This window comes from Poecilia mexicana, unplaced genomic scaffold, assembly GCF_051168715.1.
Source record: "Poecilia mexicana isolate PSO_F unplaced genomic scaffold, ASM5116871v1 scaffold_11, whole genome shotgun sequence".
In the NCBI taxonomy this organism is placed as follows: domain Eukaryota; kingdom Metazoa; phylum Chordata; class Actinopteri; order Cyprinodontiformes; family Poeciliidae; genus Poecilia; species Poecilia mexicana.
In genome coordinates this window covers 8,188,625-8,205,289 of record NW_028263380.1, presented here as the reverse complement: position 1 = coordinate 8,205,289, position 16,665 = coordinate 8,188,625, and the positions used below count along the sequence as shown (strand labels likewise).

At 39.0% G+C, this 16,665-nt stretch overlaps 1 protein-coding gene across 1 annotated transcript in view; it reads right to left on the bottom strand.

The window, feature by feature from the left end:
* The window catches only part of csmd2 (CUB and Sushi multiple domains 2), a 108,435-nt gene that overhangs the window by 63,276 nt on the left and 28,494 nt on the right, over positions 1-16,665 (bottom strand). The window contains exons 18-22 of the mRNA XM_014985606.2: positions 7,153-7,355; positions 6,830-7,021; positions 6,451-6,589; positions 6,069-6,256; positions 1,819-2,013 (exon numbers count right to left, since the gene is read on the bottom strand). Of these exons, the coding sequence (XP_014841092.2) occupies positions 1,819-2,013; positions 6,069-6,256; positions 6,451-6,589; positions 6,830-7,021; positions 7,153-7,355 (917 nt within the window). The remainder of the gene's footprint in view (positions 1-1,818; positions 2,014-6,068; positions 6,257-6,450; positions 6,590-6,829; positions 7,022-7,152; positions 7,356-16,665) is intronic.

The following is a 16,665-nucleotide window of genomic DNA, read 5'->3' as shown; positions in this document are numbered from 1 at the left end:
AACAGGGGAAGGTTCCATTTCTACTCCTCCTCTCCATCCTCTCTGTTCCATCATTCCTAAATTACTTTTCTTGTGTGATTGGGGTTTGGATGGAAGATGTCCCTGGTGGTTGCCACAGTGAAATTGCCATGTTTTCCAAGTGTCCATCTGGGTTAGCCTGGGTGTGATGAGGCCAGAGCCTCCTCTCCAAGTTAAAGCCCCTGAAAATGCTCTGTACGAGCTTGGATATTTGTAGGGCTGCTGTCCAGAGGTATCTAAATAAATGTGAAGATCACTTAAAGGTCAATTTACTTCCGCAATAACACTCGTATGATAAATAGAATTTTCCCTCCAAGTGCAAATGTCTAGAGTGTCGCTAGAAATCGTGAAAGCCAGACCGCGACGCACTTCTAACAGGTTTGGCTTTGTTGTGTTGGTAAACTCCATGCTCTCTGCTGCTGCTACTGTTACCGTTGTTTTTTACTGTGTTGTTTCTTCTTAAAACGTGAAAGCAGTTTGGGAAAATGCAATGCTTCTGTGCACAGCATCCCCCACCACATAGCTCTGTTTTAAAACAGTGATGTTGATTTTTTATTTTTTATTTTGGAGTGTGAGGCAAAACACCTATGAACCACTCTCTACAAGTCCAGAAAGATTGAAATGAGTTCTTCCACTTATTCTCGGCAGCTCGTATGGGATGCCAGTAATGCCCAAGTGTTTTTGTGGTTCTATCGGATTTTGCGCTCAATGCAGAATCCTCTAGGATGAACAACACAGCAGGTTTACTCCACATATGTAATAGTGGAGTTTCTTTGTCTGTATTGTGGCTAAAATATGCTCTGAACCTTTAATTCAATTCAGTTAAAAAAGTACTGCGTTAATCCCAGAAGGAAATTAAACAGGTCCATATTTTTCTCAGTTCACATTTTTCTAAAGAGGAAATTTAAAGCAGATATGGGTAAGAAAAACATAAAATAAAAATGATGCCCTCCATAAAACACTCTTAACATTTTTTTAAAACAGAGTTAATGACTATTACGCTGAAAATAACTGGTTACGAGTGCTTCCCAATATTCAATATGTGTTCTCAAATATATATTTTCAACATACAAACTGCCTCGTCGAATCACATAAATTTGTATTCATGGATTCAACTTTTTTACATAATATTCAAATTTTATGACAAAATTAATTCAGGGCTTTCATTAACTGTAAGCCATAACCATTAAAGCTAACCGAGATAAACAGACAGATAAAGATATCTCACTCTGAGGAAAAGACAGACACAAGTGACTTTAGTATCAAGCCTTATGATTTTGTTTAGTAACCGTTTCTCAATTAAAAACAGGATGTAGAACTTTCTGAGTTGAATTATAGCCATCCAGTCATATTTGAATGTCCCTGGATGTCAGTGGATTTGTGTGACTGAACTGGATTGTACAGCCAGTACAAGTGTGTAGCAACCGTTCCACCCGACACGCCGAGTCTGAAGCAGGTTCTGTGCTGTCAAGGTATCTTTTACCAGCTTTCCAGGGGTTCATGCATTGCGTGCGGTAGCTGTGTCAAAGGAATATCAGAGAGTGACGCAGTTCCCTCTGAGTGTAAGGGGAAGATATGCAAAGCAGGCTGCTCTCTTCTGAAACTTCAGAATAAATCAAAACTACACTTGCATATTTTCACAAAACCCACACAGCTCGGCAAATATGTACCTGCGGGACATATCTCAGTAGAAACGCAACACATGATGATTTAGCCATATGAATGTTTACGTGCGATAAACCTATAAGCACGAGGCATGGTTTGTGCTCTGAACAATCAACTCCAGATGTCAGTGTTTACCCATGCAGATGGGTTTGGGCTTGTTCCAGCTCGGCTTGCCGTCTCCCCCCATGATGCAAGTGAGCGTCGGGTCTCCCTCCAGCGTGTAGCCGCTGTCGCAGTGGTAGGTGACAGTGGAGCCCAGCTTGAGATCGGTGCCCACCCGTGTCCCGTTACGAACCAGGCCAGGTTCGAAGCAAGATTCCCTGGGGTTTTCTGTGGCGAGAAGAAACAGAGAGGAAATTCTGTGACAGATGGAAGCACATGGTCTTCAATAATGATTTTTTTTTTTTTTTTTTTTTTGCTGCACTAGATATGCTGGAATAGAAAATGTTATGCGCCCGAGGGTTTTTATACACTTGGTTTTCCAACTCCTTTTCTTTATGGCTGTTTTTTTTTTTTTTCCTCCCCTGTTTTCCCAGTTTTCTGCAACTCTGTGCTCTGTCCCGCTTTCAGTAAATATATCTCAATGACTGCCACTTTTTCTCCAGCCATTGACACTAGCCTCTCATCTGTGGCTACTAGGGTATGTATGGTTGTGAAAACAGACAGGCAGCTGATTGAAAGTGGCATGGCTCTGGCCCAAGGTCTGCTGACTGTACACAACTGCTTCTCAAACAACATTTCTCTGTGCTCTTAACTTGAGAAGACAATGCACATACGCAAGCTTTCTTTATCAAACGTGCGCAAATACACGCCCTGCCCTGCCAAAGCTCCCTCTCACACGCTCTGCATTTAACCACATATCAATCACCAACCCTGAGGTCGTAAGATAGATGTCTTGCTTAATTTAGCAGCACATTGTTCTAGGTGCAAAATGTGCATGTGAGATGCAGCCTGTCAATTTGGCACACTTCACACCCTTTCAGCTAAGATAAACATAGGAAAGATGCCTGAAGCCATTTAGTTCACTCCTAAGCACAGCAGATTCGGTTCTCAGAGCAAACTTTAATATTTGATGACTTGACACACAAAAGAGAAGGTGGGTCAAAAGTTTTTCAATTGTCAGGGGAAAATAAATAAATAAATAAAAAAAATCACCTAAAACTCAACACATGACAAAAATATGTAAAATAGTCTGTCAATAATTTGATGAATACAAGCTCCGAACAGAAAAATAAGAAGTGAGGCATCACTGGAATTTCAGTGAAGGTGAAATATATATATATATATATATATATTTATATATATATATATTTTTTTTTTTTTTTTTTTTTTTTACAAAAGTTAACAGATTATGTGTCTCATGTCTGGCGTTATTAAATACATGTGAAGTTCACATAACCTTTATGTACTGTCATTAATTGTCCTGCATCTTGCAAATGCATAGTTGCTCCAATATCCTTTTTGTTGCAACCAAGGAAGTCAAAGTATTTTATGTGGATTTTATGTCAAAGCTGAAAACGACATGACAAAGACTCAAATATTTTACAAATAAAGATTTTAAAATTGGGGAGGCAGTATTATGCTATGGGATGCTTTTATTGGCCAAAGATAGGGAAGTTGGTTAGAGTTGATGGAAAATGTTTGAAGGTAAATATAGAGCAATTCTGGATGAAAACCTCTTAGAGGCTGCAAAATACTTGAACCTAGGGTGAAAGTTTTCTTCTCCTCCTCTTGACTGGAATATAACCACAAACATACAGACAGAGCTGCAATGAAAGGCATCAGATAAAAAATATACTCATGTATTTGTCCAGTCAAAAACTAACAAAACTAAATCTAGTTGCTAAATAGATTTTCACAGATTACAACAGGAGAAACAGGTTTATATCCATAACACTTCCTGTGTTATGGATATAATTTTCATTTCACTTCAATTATGAACTATTTTTGCTGGTCAATCGCAAAGTTCTAGTAACAAAGTTTATATCTGTAGCATGACAAAGTCTGAAAAAGTCTGAGATATGAATATTTTTGCAGAGCACCATATATTCAGAGGATTTTCATTCCAACTTAATAGCAAAATTAAATATTTTATTCATCCCAGGACTTTCTTCTGTGTACATCACAAGCCAGCTACAATACAGTGCAACGTAGTCAGTTTAATAGAGATATTTGCTGCAACTTTCAGATGTTAAAAGTGAGTGTCACACGCTTTATGATGAATCACATTTCTAATTCAGTTTTATAGGTGAGGACGTGTCACTTTGGGTAAATGTGTGTTATTTAAGCACCTGCCTGGGGAGCTGACCAGGCACAAACCAATAATTTAGACTTACAGGGTAATAAAACTGAATGTGGTCTGTGACTATGGGTACCTGTTGCAGATTTTAACAGATTTACACCCTGAACCATCCATGGTAGATGGTATAAAAAAAAAATATAAAATGAAAAAAATGTCTGAATTTACGTGGGTTTTATTCAACCTCGTCTTAGAGATGGAAAAATATTTCAGTCGTACCGTTCCCTTGGCGACAGTGAAAGAGCTCCGAACACAGAAACAAAAAGCCGTAAAAACTGTGTGGTCTAGTGGCTGACAGAACAGCATGGATCTATGATAATTACATTGTAGCGGTGGCCTGACCAATAACTATCTGGGCCAAAGCATCAACTTGCTGATCTCTTTCCAAAACTTACCCGAAAATCTGAGCTAAATGCGTCTTTGTGCCATGTTGCTTCTCTGAAACCGAGGAGGTAATTTATGGATTATTTGGTTATGGTTCATTAGTGTGGAGAATTGGAAGTGGGGTGAAGGAGGTATTTTTTCCCTGTGCAACACACTGGGTCCATCTGCTCTTCCAGATTGGCCATACAATAATCACACTCGGTATCACACACCGCAGTGAATATTGCTGGGAGTGAGTTAAAAAGCAGGCTCTGTAACACAGTTTTCTATTTTTGTTTTTTTTATTTTTGGGAGAGGGGAGGGGTTGCAAATGAATTGCTGTACTGTGGTTGCACAAGCGTACACTGATATAAAAATCCCCCAATTGTCTTATTTAGACCAGAACCCAGTCCGAAAGCAGAGAACTCAGGGTTGATTTGGAATCGGTTAAGTGTCTGATATCTTAAACAATTCTAATTGAGGCCGTGAGATTTGGGAAGTTTTAATACTGCTCCCTCAAGCAAGAAGACCTAAATAAAGATGCCCTGTCTAATTTAAAGCTTGGTCAGCATCTGTATATTTGTAAGGAAATGGTTTTTCACACTCGGACACTAAGGTCTCCCCTTCAATAAGGACGAGAAACGAATGCAAAGCACATCGATGTGCTATGCTAGAATAACGCTGGCCCTCTTTCAAGGACTTCTGTTATAATTTTGCAATAGATAAGCAGTACAGTGTGCCTTACATGAGCACATAAATCTAAACCTCCCCAAACAATGTGCTGCGGTCAGCCAAGCTCTGACACGAGACAACAAAATGCTGCTCGCTTTAATTTATTGGAAGCCTTTTGTGCAGCTTCACTGATCAAAAACAGCTTAACCATGCAGATTGTCAGCTTTTAATTTTCGTAATTATATGCGTTAGCAGGCTACGACGTATGCGTCGATACCACCACCACTGAGCAGACCAGGAATGTTACGCGTTTGTAAAATTGTAACATACTTTTCCAGTTCCAAATTTTAAGAGATCTTAAAAAAGTTTTTAGCCCATTTTTAAAAGGCAAATACATGTTTCCCCATAGGTTTATAGCAGATGATTTCTGATGAGGTTTTAAATAAAGAATCTGCAAGAATCTGAGACTCAATTCTCAATCTGCCAGAAGAACTTAACACAGGAAATGTTCAAGCATATAGGCACCAATCCTGTTCAAAATTCACAGTTTAGTTAAGACACTAGAGAGTAGAAACTTCCTGGAGACACAGACCAGTCCGGTTCAAAGCCATGTTTGATTAACCCAGTGGTTAGCAACCTTTTCTATTTAAAGAGCCACTTTTTCCACTGCTACTACAAAATAAAACATGCCTAAAACAGCAAAAAAGTATGCTCTACTGTAATTATGTGAAACATAACATGTTTTATCATGAAAGTTAATAAATGTAAATCAAAATTTATTTCTAATTTTAGTTTTTGGAACAGTAAAAATCCTTTCTAAAACTTTGGGGAGGGGGGTGGAGGAAAGGCAAGACAGGTTGCATAGTTCAAAGCTAGTTACTTTTAAAAACCTGATTTTGCATACTAACTTGCAGAGAAACTCCCAAAATTACCATTTCTTGTTGCATTTCCTTTCTGGTTTAGTAAAAGCCACAGAGGAGAGGGGCCAAAGGGCCACATGTCGCTCTGCAGCTGTAGGTTGTAGAATCCTGGTCTAACCAAAAATTTGTACCTGTATACTGCAGCACAAATCCGTTGCTGCTGAGGGAGGCGTCGCTGCGGAATGCCATGAAGAGCGTGTTGGAGCTGCTCTCGATGCGATCTGGAACATCGGTGCCATAGAAACTACCCAACAAGGGGCTCAGGGAGTCTGGCCCATCATAGATATGCAAGAAGTCATAACTGGGCTCCAGGCTGAAACTGGTTAGAGACAGTCGCATTAAAAAGGAATCTGAACGTTTGCTGCATGAATAAGTAGTGCAAAATTCTCACATCTAACTTATATCAGACAAGTAGCCTATAAGCTTAATCGTTTATCAAGTCCTGCAGTTACAACTGTTGTGGGAATATGGTATTGCACATTATGCAATATTTTCTATGCTGACAAAGCTTACTGGTTAAAGCTGAGCGAAATGACATAGTCCTGTGTGACGGTAACTCTCCAGTCACACTCTCTTCCATGTGGGTAAGGTTCAGGATAGTCTGGAGACAGAATCAGCCCACTTGGACCGGTTAGGTTCCCACCACACGGAGCTATGGGAAGAGAAAAACAAATATTTACAAAATGTAGAAACTATTTTGTTTGACATAAATTCTAAAAATATTATAATTTGTGTTATGCGTTGCAATTAGCAAGCTAGGAAGAGCAAGTATAACACAATTAGGCATCGCTACTCAGCTTTGATAAGTGTGTGATAACATTCAGATAAGCGCTGATGTCAATTCAGAGAGGTTGAGCATAATTAATTGCTGCATGCTGTGTTTACAGAGTACCTGTGCATGTTGGGGGGTCTGGCTGCCAGAAGAAGCGACCATTGATCTCTGTGCACGTGATTCTGGTGGCCCCCTGCAGGACGTAGCCGGGATCACACTGGAACACCACGTGGTCCCCGGGCTCCCGGCTGTCGCCGCCGCGGGTGCCGTTAGTGGGCATGCCCGGGTCATTGCAGGAGGTCGCCGTAGAGACTGCAAGAGCAAGCAGGCACTAGATCATTGAAACAATATGGAAAAAAAGCTAATTTGATGGCATAGCTATCTCATGGAAGATGATTCGTGTTATAAACCTCCAATCCGGTTGCTGAATTTTCATTGCTCACCAGAAAACTGCAAAGCAAAGCCTTGCTTGCTGGTAAAAAAGTCCGTGGTGAACTGCAAAGTGATCGTGTTAAAGGTGCTGTGAGTGTCCGGGGGCAACGCCGACCCACTCAGCTCCCTCAGCAGGACTCCCCCGTCCTGTGGACCGTCCCAGATCCGAAGCACATCGTGGACCTCCTCCGTGTGGAAGACCAGAAAATGCAGACTGAAGAGAGGGGGAAAAGAAGATACAGTAGCTGTCAAGTATGATATAAAATTGGACAGTAAGAGTCAAAGAAGATGTGCTTATTGTTTCACTCATGATGACGTGCAATCCAAATGTCCATTTGTATGAATTTATATTAACTTGTACTCTCAAACAGGCAGAATTTCTTCAAGTTGATTGAGAGCCTGTGGAATCACTTGAAAATTGATGTTTGCAGGTGCTTCTCATATAGTCTACCTGAACTTGAGCTGTTTAGCAATCAAGACAGAAAATATTTCACTTTCAAATGGCCAAAGTTGGTAGAAAAGACACCTCAAATCACTTGGAGATGGAACAACCATGACAGATGCTTCTACAGAGCAATTTGTACAATATTTTTTCTCACATGATTGTGACAAAAAATGTTGATGAAATACATTGAAGTTTGTGGGTTTAACCCCCACAAAACACAAAAAACGTTGAAAACGTATAGCACATTTGAAGGACACTGAAGTTACTATAAAAGTAACATTGTGATTAAAGAAAATTGAAGACAGGAAACCAGTCTGCGCTTAGCACAAATGAGGGGAAACATATACTATTATAAGGAGGATCACATGAATCAGATTAGGGACATTCAACAACGAGTCCACAGTGTCAGTCAAAGCAATAAGTCTGCAGCAGCATTTTAAAGTCAGTCGAGATGCCAAAAAGATGATGCTGTCAAAATATCTCCCATTCAATTTGGCCCAGACAGCTGTCAGCCAGCTGGTGGTCCGATGGATCTGAAAAGCTGTGTGCCGGTTCGTGTACGTGCACCAGCATAACCGCAGTGCATTCGTAATAATATGCTGCTTAAGTATTTGTGTTGGAGCATTTCAAAGGATACTGTGGACAGGCTCAGCTAGGCAAAAAATAAATAAATAAATAAATAAATACTATATCTGGTACTCTCTTTCTTTGGGTCCTTATTGAAAACAGCATTCACAGCAGAAGTCCACAATGCCTGCAACTAATTATAAAAGTGGGTTAGCTCATGTCAGCTTCTATGGAATGTACCTTTTGTTTGTCTATTTTTTTTCTCTGAGAACAGAACAAAGTCTGATCTAACAAGTGAAGAGCAACAGTGGGAAGAGAAATAAATCATTAGGTTGCAACTGTGCTGAGCTGCATGTGATGCAAAAGGTAAAAGCATTCAACCAATGCTTTGCAGTGACTTGAACAATCCTTATATAGCTATTTTTATTAATTTTAGTTGTATTTCATATGACTAAGGTAGCCTGTAGTAGTGAAGAGAAAGAAAAGACACAGAGTTTTCAAAATTCTTAAAATGTGTGCCACAACTACGGATGTATTTAGCACCCTTGTAGATAACATTCCCCTGAAAACATTATTCACAAGGAAAAACATAGTGGAAAATCATTAAGTTAATTGCAACTAGAGAACCATTAATGAGATGAAAAAAATATTTTTTTAATAAAAAGTGTATATATTAATAATTTTTCTTGTTTTTTTTTTTTTGTTTTGTTTTTTTTCCACAAATATGCCCAAAGATATTTTCCTTACAGAGTGTGTCATATTAAGTGATTTAAATTAAAAAGGAAAAAAGTCGGGGCAATTTAGGCAAACTCATTACAATCCGTTGCACTTCGGTTTAACGTTTTACACAAATCGGACTGGACAGCTGGACTTATTTTACCGTTTTTGACCTGAGGCTTAAGATAGACGATCATAAATCTGTTCAGTGCGCAGGTCTTAAAGTCAGAGAGCTGAATGCTTATCTCTGTCCAAGACGCAGAGGAGAAATCCTGGTCCCTTTAGTATCCACATCATCATACCCACATGCACTCACAAAGCCTTGAGCTATAGATGATACAGAGGAGAAACAGCAACCCACTGATATGTTGGCTTTTAGCAACAAGTTCCCACCATTTCTGCATAATTGGTGTCAGACTCTGATTCCCTTACTGTCTGATGTGTTAGCAGTAGCCTTTGGCTACTCAACAATAGACTCTGTGTGACTAGTGTAACCCTCGAGAAAAGTCCTGTCACCATGCTTGTGAATGAAGTGCTCGCAGAGCAAACCGATGCAGATGGACACACTGGAAAATATTCACACAAATGTGCAGCGAAAGGTATTTTTGAAGTTATAATGCATTATGTGGGCTGACACAACCGCTCGTGTATTGGAAGCAGGCAGAGCAAAAGAGAAGTCTATATGGTGACTTTGAAAAGTGGCGCTTATGCTACTTTCATTACTTAGGAGAAGCCGTAAACATTTCGACGACCGTCTCGACGGTTCTGATGATTTGAAAGAATTAAACACGGAGTTCAAAGGTCTTAACCCACACACGTCCCCAAAGGCAGTCAGATATTCTGCTAATCCTGTTATGAAACCTTTAGGGATCAGAAGTCCTTCATGCTCCACCTCCCAACGCTTCCAACAAGATTTACAGAATTAAACAAAACTCAGAAACGTTTTCCGGTGATGGCGTACGACTACTTTTTTCTTTTTTGTTTTTGTCCGATATTGACGTGCACGTGTGCAGTACGTGTGAGTAAGAACAATTGGGGATGTTTTTCGTGAGCACAGTCAGCATCAAGGACAAGTGCTGCTTCCGTGTTTGGGTGCTGATGAGTCCTGTGCTCTAGTTTAACTCTCGGCACTGTCGAGCTTCGAAAGGCATCACATTCTGAAAGCTGATTTGTATGTGTGAAGGAAGATGAAAGGGTGGGTGGAATGGCAGAGGTACGTTGAATAAAACCCGAAGGTGAGGAAGGCAATAAAAAAGCGACCAGTGTTGATCACTGCCAGGCTGCTGACGGCATCGGATGATCGAAGGAGGATAAGAGGTTGACGGAGAGCAGAAGAAACTCGGCACACAATGCGAGGGTAAAGGCTGAGGGGACGGACGGGTTGAACCAACGTGGGCTGTATGCTGGGATAAATGGTTCTTTTTATATGCCATTTAAATCGCGCTATATCCCTGTCACTGTCAAAATGATTAAAAAAAAGGGCAAAAATGTTGCAGGTGAATTAGTGAGGGAGGGTGATAACACTGGCACGAAACTGAATTCTCATTCTGCAGCTTAAAGATTTCAGTAGCACATATTTAAGGCCAACAGATTATCGTTCCTTTTCAGTGCACACTTTGGTTGGCTGACATTTTCTTCTTTTTTTTTTTTTTTCCTTTTTACAACATTTATAGCATTTAGGACAATAAAAATGAAAAATGTGAGTTACCGGAAGGAACTCAGGGACTATTACCTATAGATGCAGTTCAACAACAAGATATTGCTTCTTGCTGCTACAGAACAGCAGCATGGAGTTTTTTTTTGTTTTTGTTTTTTTTTCTTATCTTCAATCTTTTAGTTCTACCACTGAGCAAATTAAAATATTGAAGTTTATCTTTTCTTTTTACCAAACATTTCTGTCTGGGTGTTGAAAACGCATTAGATTGCAGTTTAAGCTGCGTTTATTTGTTCCGAGTATTTGTGTCTTTCAATGTAACAAGTAGAATCTGTTATTACAGCAGTCGATATTTTGTTCCCGTGATTACTGTTGTGTCCGCTGAGCACGAATATCGCAACAGTGGAGGAGAACTACTGATGGAAAGACGTCTCTGAGAGAACCTTGCTCAGTGGGAGCAAACATCTGCCGCGACCGACTGGGGATCGGAGAACATGGAGCACACGCGCACTGAAGCAACTGATCCTTCTTAAGGGGAAAGAATCAGCAAAGAGTTCATTTTTAGGAGGGAGAAACAGCTAAGCGTATAAGCTGTGAAATAACAACCATGTTTTGGTGGGTTTGAATGTCGTCTGTTTCTGTTTGGACAAGGGACGGAGCATCTTTGAGATGTTTAAGTCTTGGGGTACTGTTTCAGAACGTAACTGCTTTCAACTTAATCACAGCTTCGTCCCTGATGCGTCTTGTGTTGTTTGATTACTAATGTTCTGTTGCAAACCTCTGAGACCTGCACAGGACAGCTGTATTTACACTGAGATTAAAATTCACACAGAGACGATTTACTTGCTGGATGGGCTAAATATAATTGAATATCCCAAGCATTATTTAGCATTATTTGTTTCCTATAGTGTCAGATTTTAATAATACAAAGAAATCCCATTAAAATACATTAAAGTTTATGGCTGGGATGTGACAAAATGTCAAAAAGTTTGAGGAGGCATCATTACAGAGCTCTTGTAAGACACTGCAGCTCTCTTTCTAGAGAGAAGATTTCCTTGTCTTCAGACTAAAGACAGGAAAATCTTGACCTCTTCACGCAGTTAACATTCTGAGGACTCATAGGAAACCATGTTTTGGAGTTTACAGCCGAGGGCTCTCCTTTTGCACTTGGTTGCCTCTTAACAAGATAAAATAGTTCAATCAAGTGTCAAAGAAATCGCCGTAAGGAGATGAGATGGAGAAGAGAGAGATGAAACAGATCTTAAGGATCTCTTTTGATTCCGCCTTAACTATTTTGTATTCATATGAGAGAAATGGAGAGAGGAATAGGGACTGCTGAGGCTCTCTCATATGAATACAAAACAGTATTGCTGCAATCAGGAGTCCTGTGAGAAGTCTCCGAGTAGGTGTGTGTGTGTGTGCCTGAAGAAGATAAATAATTAAGAATGTGGGGTTGTGCATGGATGTGTGTGGTACGAGAGAGATACGATACGTAAAGCAAACGCAGTCTTGCAGCTGCCAGAATTTCTAAAACTAATTGAGATGGTGTGAAATCTCACAGTGGGAGCAGACTGCATCAGTATGTGTAGCTGTGGCCCAGCAGACCATCAGGATGCAGACACATCCATGCAGAAAGCTTTGAAAGACACAACGGCCGACACATCTGAGCTGATTTGACACCTGACCAAGCCCAAACAGTGGTCAAAGCAATCTTTTTCCAGTCCATTTACTGTGACGTCAATGATGCAATAACAAAGCAAGCTGTGCAATTCTGCAATTGTTCCAAAAGCAAGATACGGTGTGAAACAGTTGCTCCCTAAGACGAAAGCAGTGGTTAAGGGACGCAGTTATAAGTCTGGAAAGCATCATTGGTAGACCTTATATATGTCATCACTGCCAAATTTAAATCATAATTATCAACATCTCTGATTAAGCTGATCCTGTTGTCCAAAGATGTTCAATGGACCTACAACTGCAAGCAGATGCAAACATGCATCAACATCTGAGACTCAAGGAAGAAAAAAGACTTACTGAGGATAAAAGATCGTTTTCCCAACTGAATCATCCTGAATGAACTGTATTTCTTTTACAAACTAATATAATTGTGGTACTGCTCAGTGAAAAAAAAAAAGTTAGGAAATAAGATCAGCTATGGTTTACAGGTTTTGTCAGTTGGATGTACCTCGGTTTATCAGTCACAGAAAAACCCCCCCAAAAAAAACAGGTAAATCAGTAGACTGGTGCGAAACTGTGGTTTTATTTGCTGGTGGGAGAGTTACCACTCTGTTATTCAATGAATCACCGTAGTCCTCGACTTCTACAGTATCACAGGTTTTAGACGCATCGCTGATCCAACACAGCTGAATCAAGTGACTGAATTACCTCTTCAGCATGCCATCAAGTTTGGCAAGTGTCTGGTAATGACCTACTCATTAAATGAAGGTGTGTTAGAAAAAGGTTCCATTGGAAACCTGCCAGTAGCCTTTGAGGACTAGGGTTGGAGACCCCTGATTTTGAGATGAGGCATGTATTATTTATGCTTAACAATGGAATGAAAGATACATATTTACTTCAGGCCTATCCAGAAAGGAAATGGACTAATGATAATGGCTGATTTTCTACTTTTAACAGGTCCTGACTGGTGACCAACTGTATCGGAAACTAAAAAAAAACAATCTTTATTCTAATCAGTGAGCACTATATGAAGTCAAATTGACATCACTGATCTGTGTAGAAGCTGTTACTGAGAGAGGGAAACAAACTAAAAAGTTATGCATTTCCTACTTTAGTCAGGTGTTTAAACTGGCATCAGAGGAAATACAAGATGTAAGAAACTACTTTCTTGCCTGCTGGCTGTTCATTCTGATTGCCATTATGGATAGCTCATCTGTTTTGTCTTTACATTGAATTGGCAAAGGAGCAAATTGACCCAGAGCCAACGTCAGATAACAGCAAGTCGGAACATATTTTAGTGCGGTGGCCCTGTTTAACCCTCAGTTTTTCAAGGAACACATGGGATTTGTAAATGTTGGCAGCCTTTTAGAAATCTAAATTAAGGTAAGGATCGTTATCCTCTAGGGAATACACAGAGAGACGGATGGTTATGTATAGTAATGTTAATCAAGCTAGTCACCAATATAGAATACTTAAGACTGCTTAAAATGTGAATGCATAATCACTTTTGATTTGAATGAGTAAAAAACTGTTTTACAGCAAGCAGTGTGCCACCAACTCTTCTCTTAATCATGTGTAATGACCACTCACAGCAGAAATGCCAGGAAGATGCACTCTGAATGTTGTTTAATTATAGTTCTTAAAGGGAAATGCATATCTGTTAGAAAAACTGGTGCAGGCAGGTTAAAACTTTATAAAATTAAGAGATCAGATATCAGTCTCAATTCTCTAATCAGTTCATATCTTTTTGCTTTTATAAGTATATTATTACTTTAAAGGAAAGGACAACTATTTTAAAAAGGAAAACAAAACAGATATCAGTTTTTATGTGAGCAATTAATACCTGATTGTTCTGTATGATATAATATACATCCTGGGTCTCTAATTTGTGCAGCAGTAACCAGTGGATTTTAGATCAGTAAAACGGCTCATTGCCTGCCTCATCAGCACCATTTTATTATGTTTGTATTATCGCTCTCTGCAAGTCTTCCACACTCCTCTGTCTCTCTCTATTCTCCTATCAATACATTTTGACAAATATGTCATTAGGGTTTTCAGTTGCCTGCAGTCACAATACCAATGCCTTCACATAACCGCCACTGTTTTACGTGAAAGAAGTGTTTCTCAGAACTGTGAGCTATGCCTGCAATCTTGAGCTGCAGCCCTTAATACATAAGGAATCCTAGTGCTGATGCATTGCAGATTATTTTCAATTATAAATGGCATGCGTAGGATCAAAGAACGAGGCATATGAAGAACACTTGGAGAAACGAAACAGGCCCAGCTGAAGTGAATCTATCTAAATCCGAGAGAACAGGAATTTGAAAAAATAAAAAATAAATAAATGCATTTAACAGGAGACTGTACAGTAGGGGTTTTGATTGTTCCTGATAATATTAACTCAAGTTTAAATGCTAAAAAAGAATAGAATGTAGAATGAATGCAAATAAGCTAAACATGTACAATTGCATATGTCTGTACGTGGAAGCAAATATCAACTGAACCTGCATTGGAAACAAATCAATAACCAAGTGGAAAAGTCTGTGTATATAATTTGTAAAATTATGCCATAATGATTCATTTATTTATTTTTAAATTTGATGTACAGGTATATAGTCACAAATGACCAAATAACATACAATATAAAGATTCCAAATAAGACCAAAATGTACTAAAATAAAGGAAGAAAAGGATCTTCAGGAAAAAATCAGTTCAGCTCATGGGACAATACTGCAGGTTCTCAATTTGCACGTACTGAAATATTTGATGGTATTCTCCTTTAATAAATCTGCTCTGATTTATTGGAGGAGAAAAGCACAGCATGGACGTATATGTACTTTTAAAACCATTACATTATTATTCGCATTTTATCAAACGATAGTCTAAATCCAGAAGTTGACTTAGAAGTTGATCTGAATCAACTTCTGGATTGAGAGCTGCAGATTTAAGTGGCCAATAATCATGAGAAGGCCTCAAAGTCTTCATCCACACCATCATTATTATAGCAATCTGCAACAGTGGCACATCACTTTTGCTAAAACGTAAAGACTTATAGTATTTCATATGCATATTTATGGTAAAAAAGTAAGCATGCTCTGTTTCAAATGCAAGTTTTTACATATCAGAATAAATTCTCATACTCTCATGATCATGTGATAAATTCAGGTGACAGCTTTGGGTTACCTAGACCATTTCACCCTCTACAAGACTCAGTTGGGATGTACAATGTTAACGCCTAGGAGACCTCAGTAAGAAAAAAGGCTGAAAAAGATTTTTTGTAAGGACTGTCAAGGGAAAGTCTTGTCTCCTTTGAAAGAACAAAGGCTTCCAGAGCACTCCTCTTAAAAATGAGACCAAAGTGGAGAGCTTAAGTTATAGTACAAAAGAAAAGTACATCCAACAAGCAAAACATGATCACAAAAACCTCTGAGTTTTTATTGCATTTTAACCCATTTAAAGGAGTTGAGAAGACAGAAGTGACAGAGAAACAAGAAATGTACCGACTCTTCTACTAGAGTACGTCTGTATTCTAGTCGACACATTTCTTGTTTCTCGTTGTCACAGTCTTACATGCTAAAAATTCAAAATACACCCAAAACAAAAGCAAATAAATGAGGACAAAGGAAAAGACAGTCAAAGTCCCAAGTTTAGCTATTTAACTGTCTATACAAAGCTTAAGGAAACATTCAATAATTGGAATCACTGTTGAGCACAAATCTATGTTTCCACTATCTCAAAGGTGAGAGAACAGTCAGGTAAAAGAGAGGATCTTACAACTATTCATGTGGCACTAATTGGTATTGAAGATGTCAAAAAAAAAAAAAAATTAAAAAATTAAAAAATTGGGGGCATGTGTATTCGTGTAGAGCAGCTATAATTAGATGCACTTGTAATGCATCCAAGTTTTACGTTTGCATCAATCGATTCAGGTCCGCTCAAAAACAATATGGATGTTACATTTATTGAAGTTTCATAGGGCTCTTCATCTGCTTTCATTCCTGGTCCAGAACAACTACTTTGGTAAGTAGCACCTCCTATTGTTTATTAAGAGTACTGCAGCAGTTTAATTCACTAACTACACTGTTAAATATTCCTTAAGAAAGCTTAAGGTATGCCATGTAGGATTACGGTAATAACCAGTATCCCATTTTATGTGTCGTATCCTGAAGTGCCACAACAGCTCTTAAACCAACAGCTGTAGCGACAGTCATATTATTTATTTATTTATGTTTTTGCACTAAAGCGTTCCCTGTTTTAGACAAACACAGTAAAACTGTATGGCACCATTTTTCTGAAATGGAAGAGTTGCAACCACAAACTCATTGTGGAACATATAAACTGGGACCCAGATGGTGTTCTTTCACATGGTATGAAACCTGGAGGTGATTTTTCCTCTCTTACTCGTTTCTGACTTGGATACTGGCCAACAAAAACTGGCTGAAGATTGATTACACAGCAGTGTGTGAG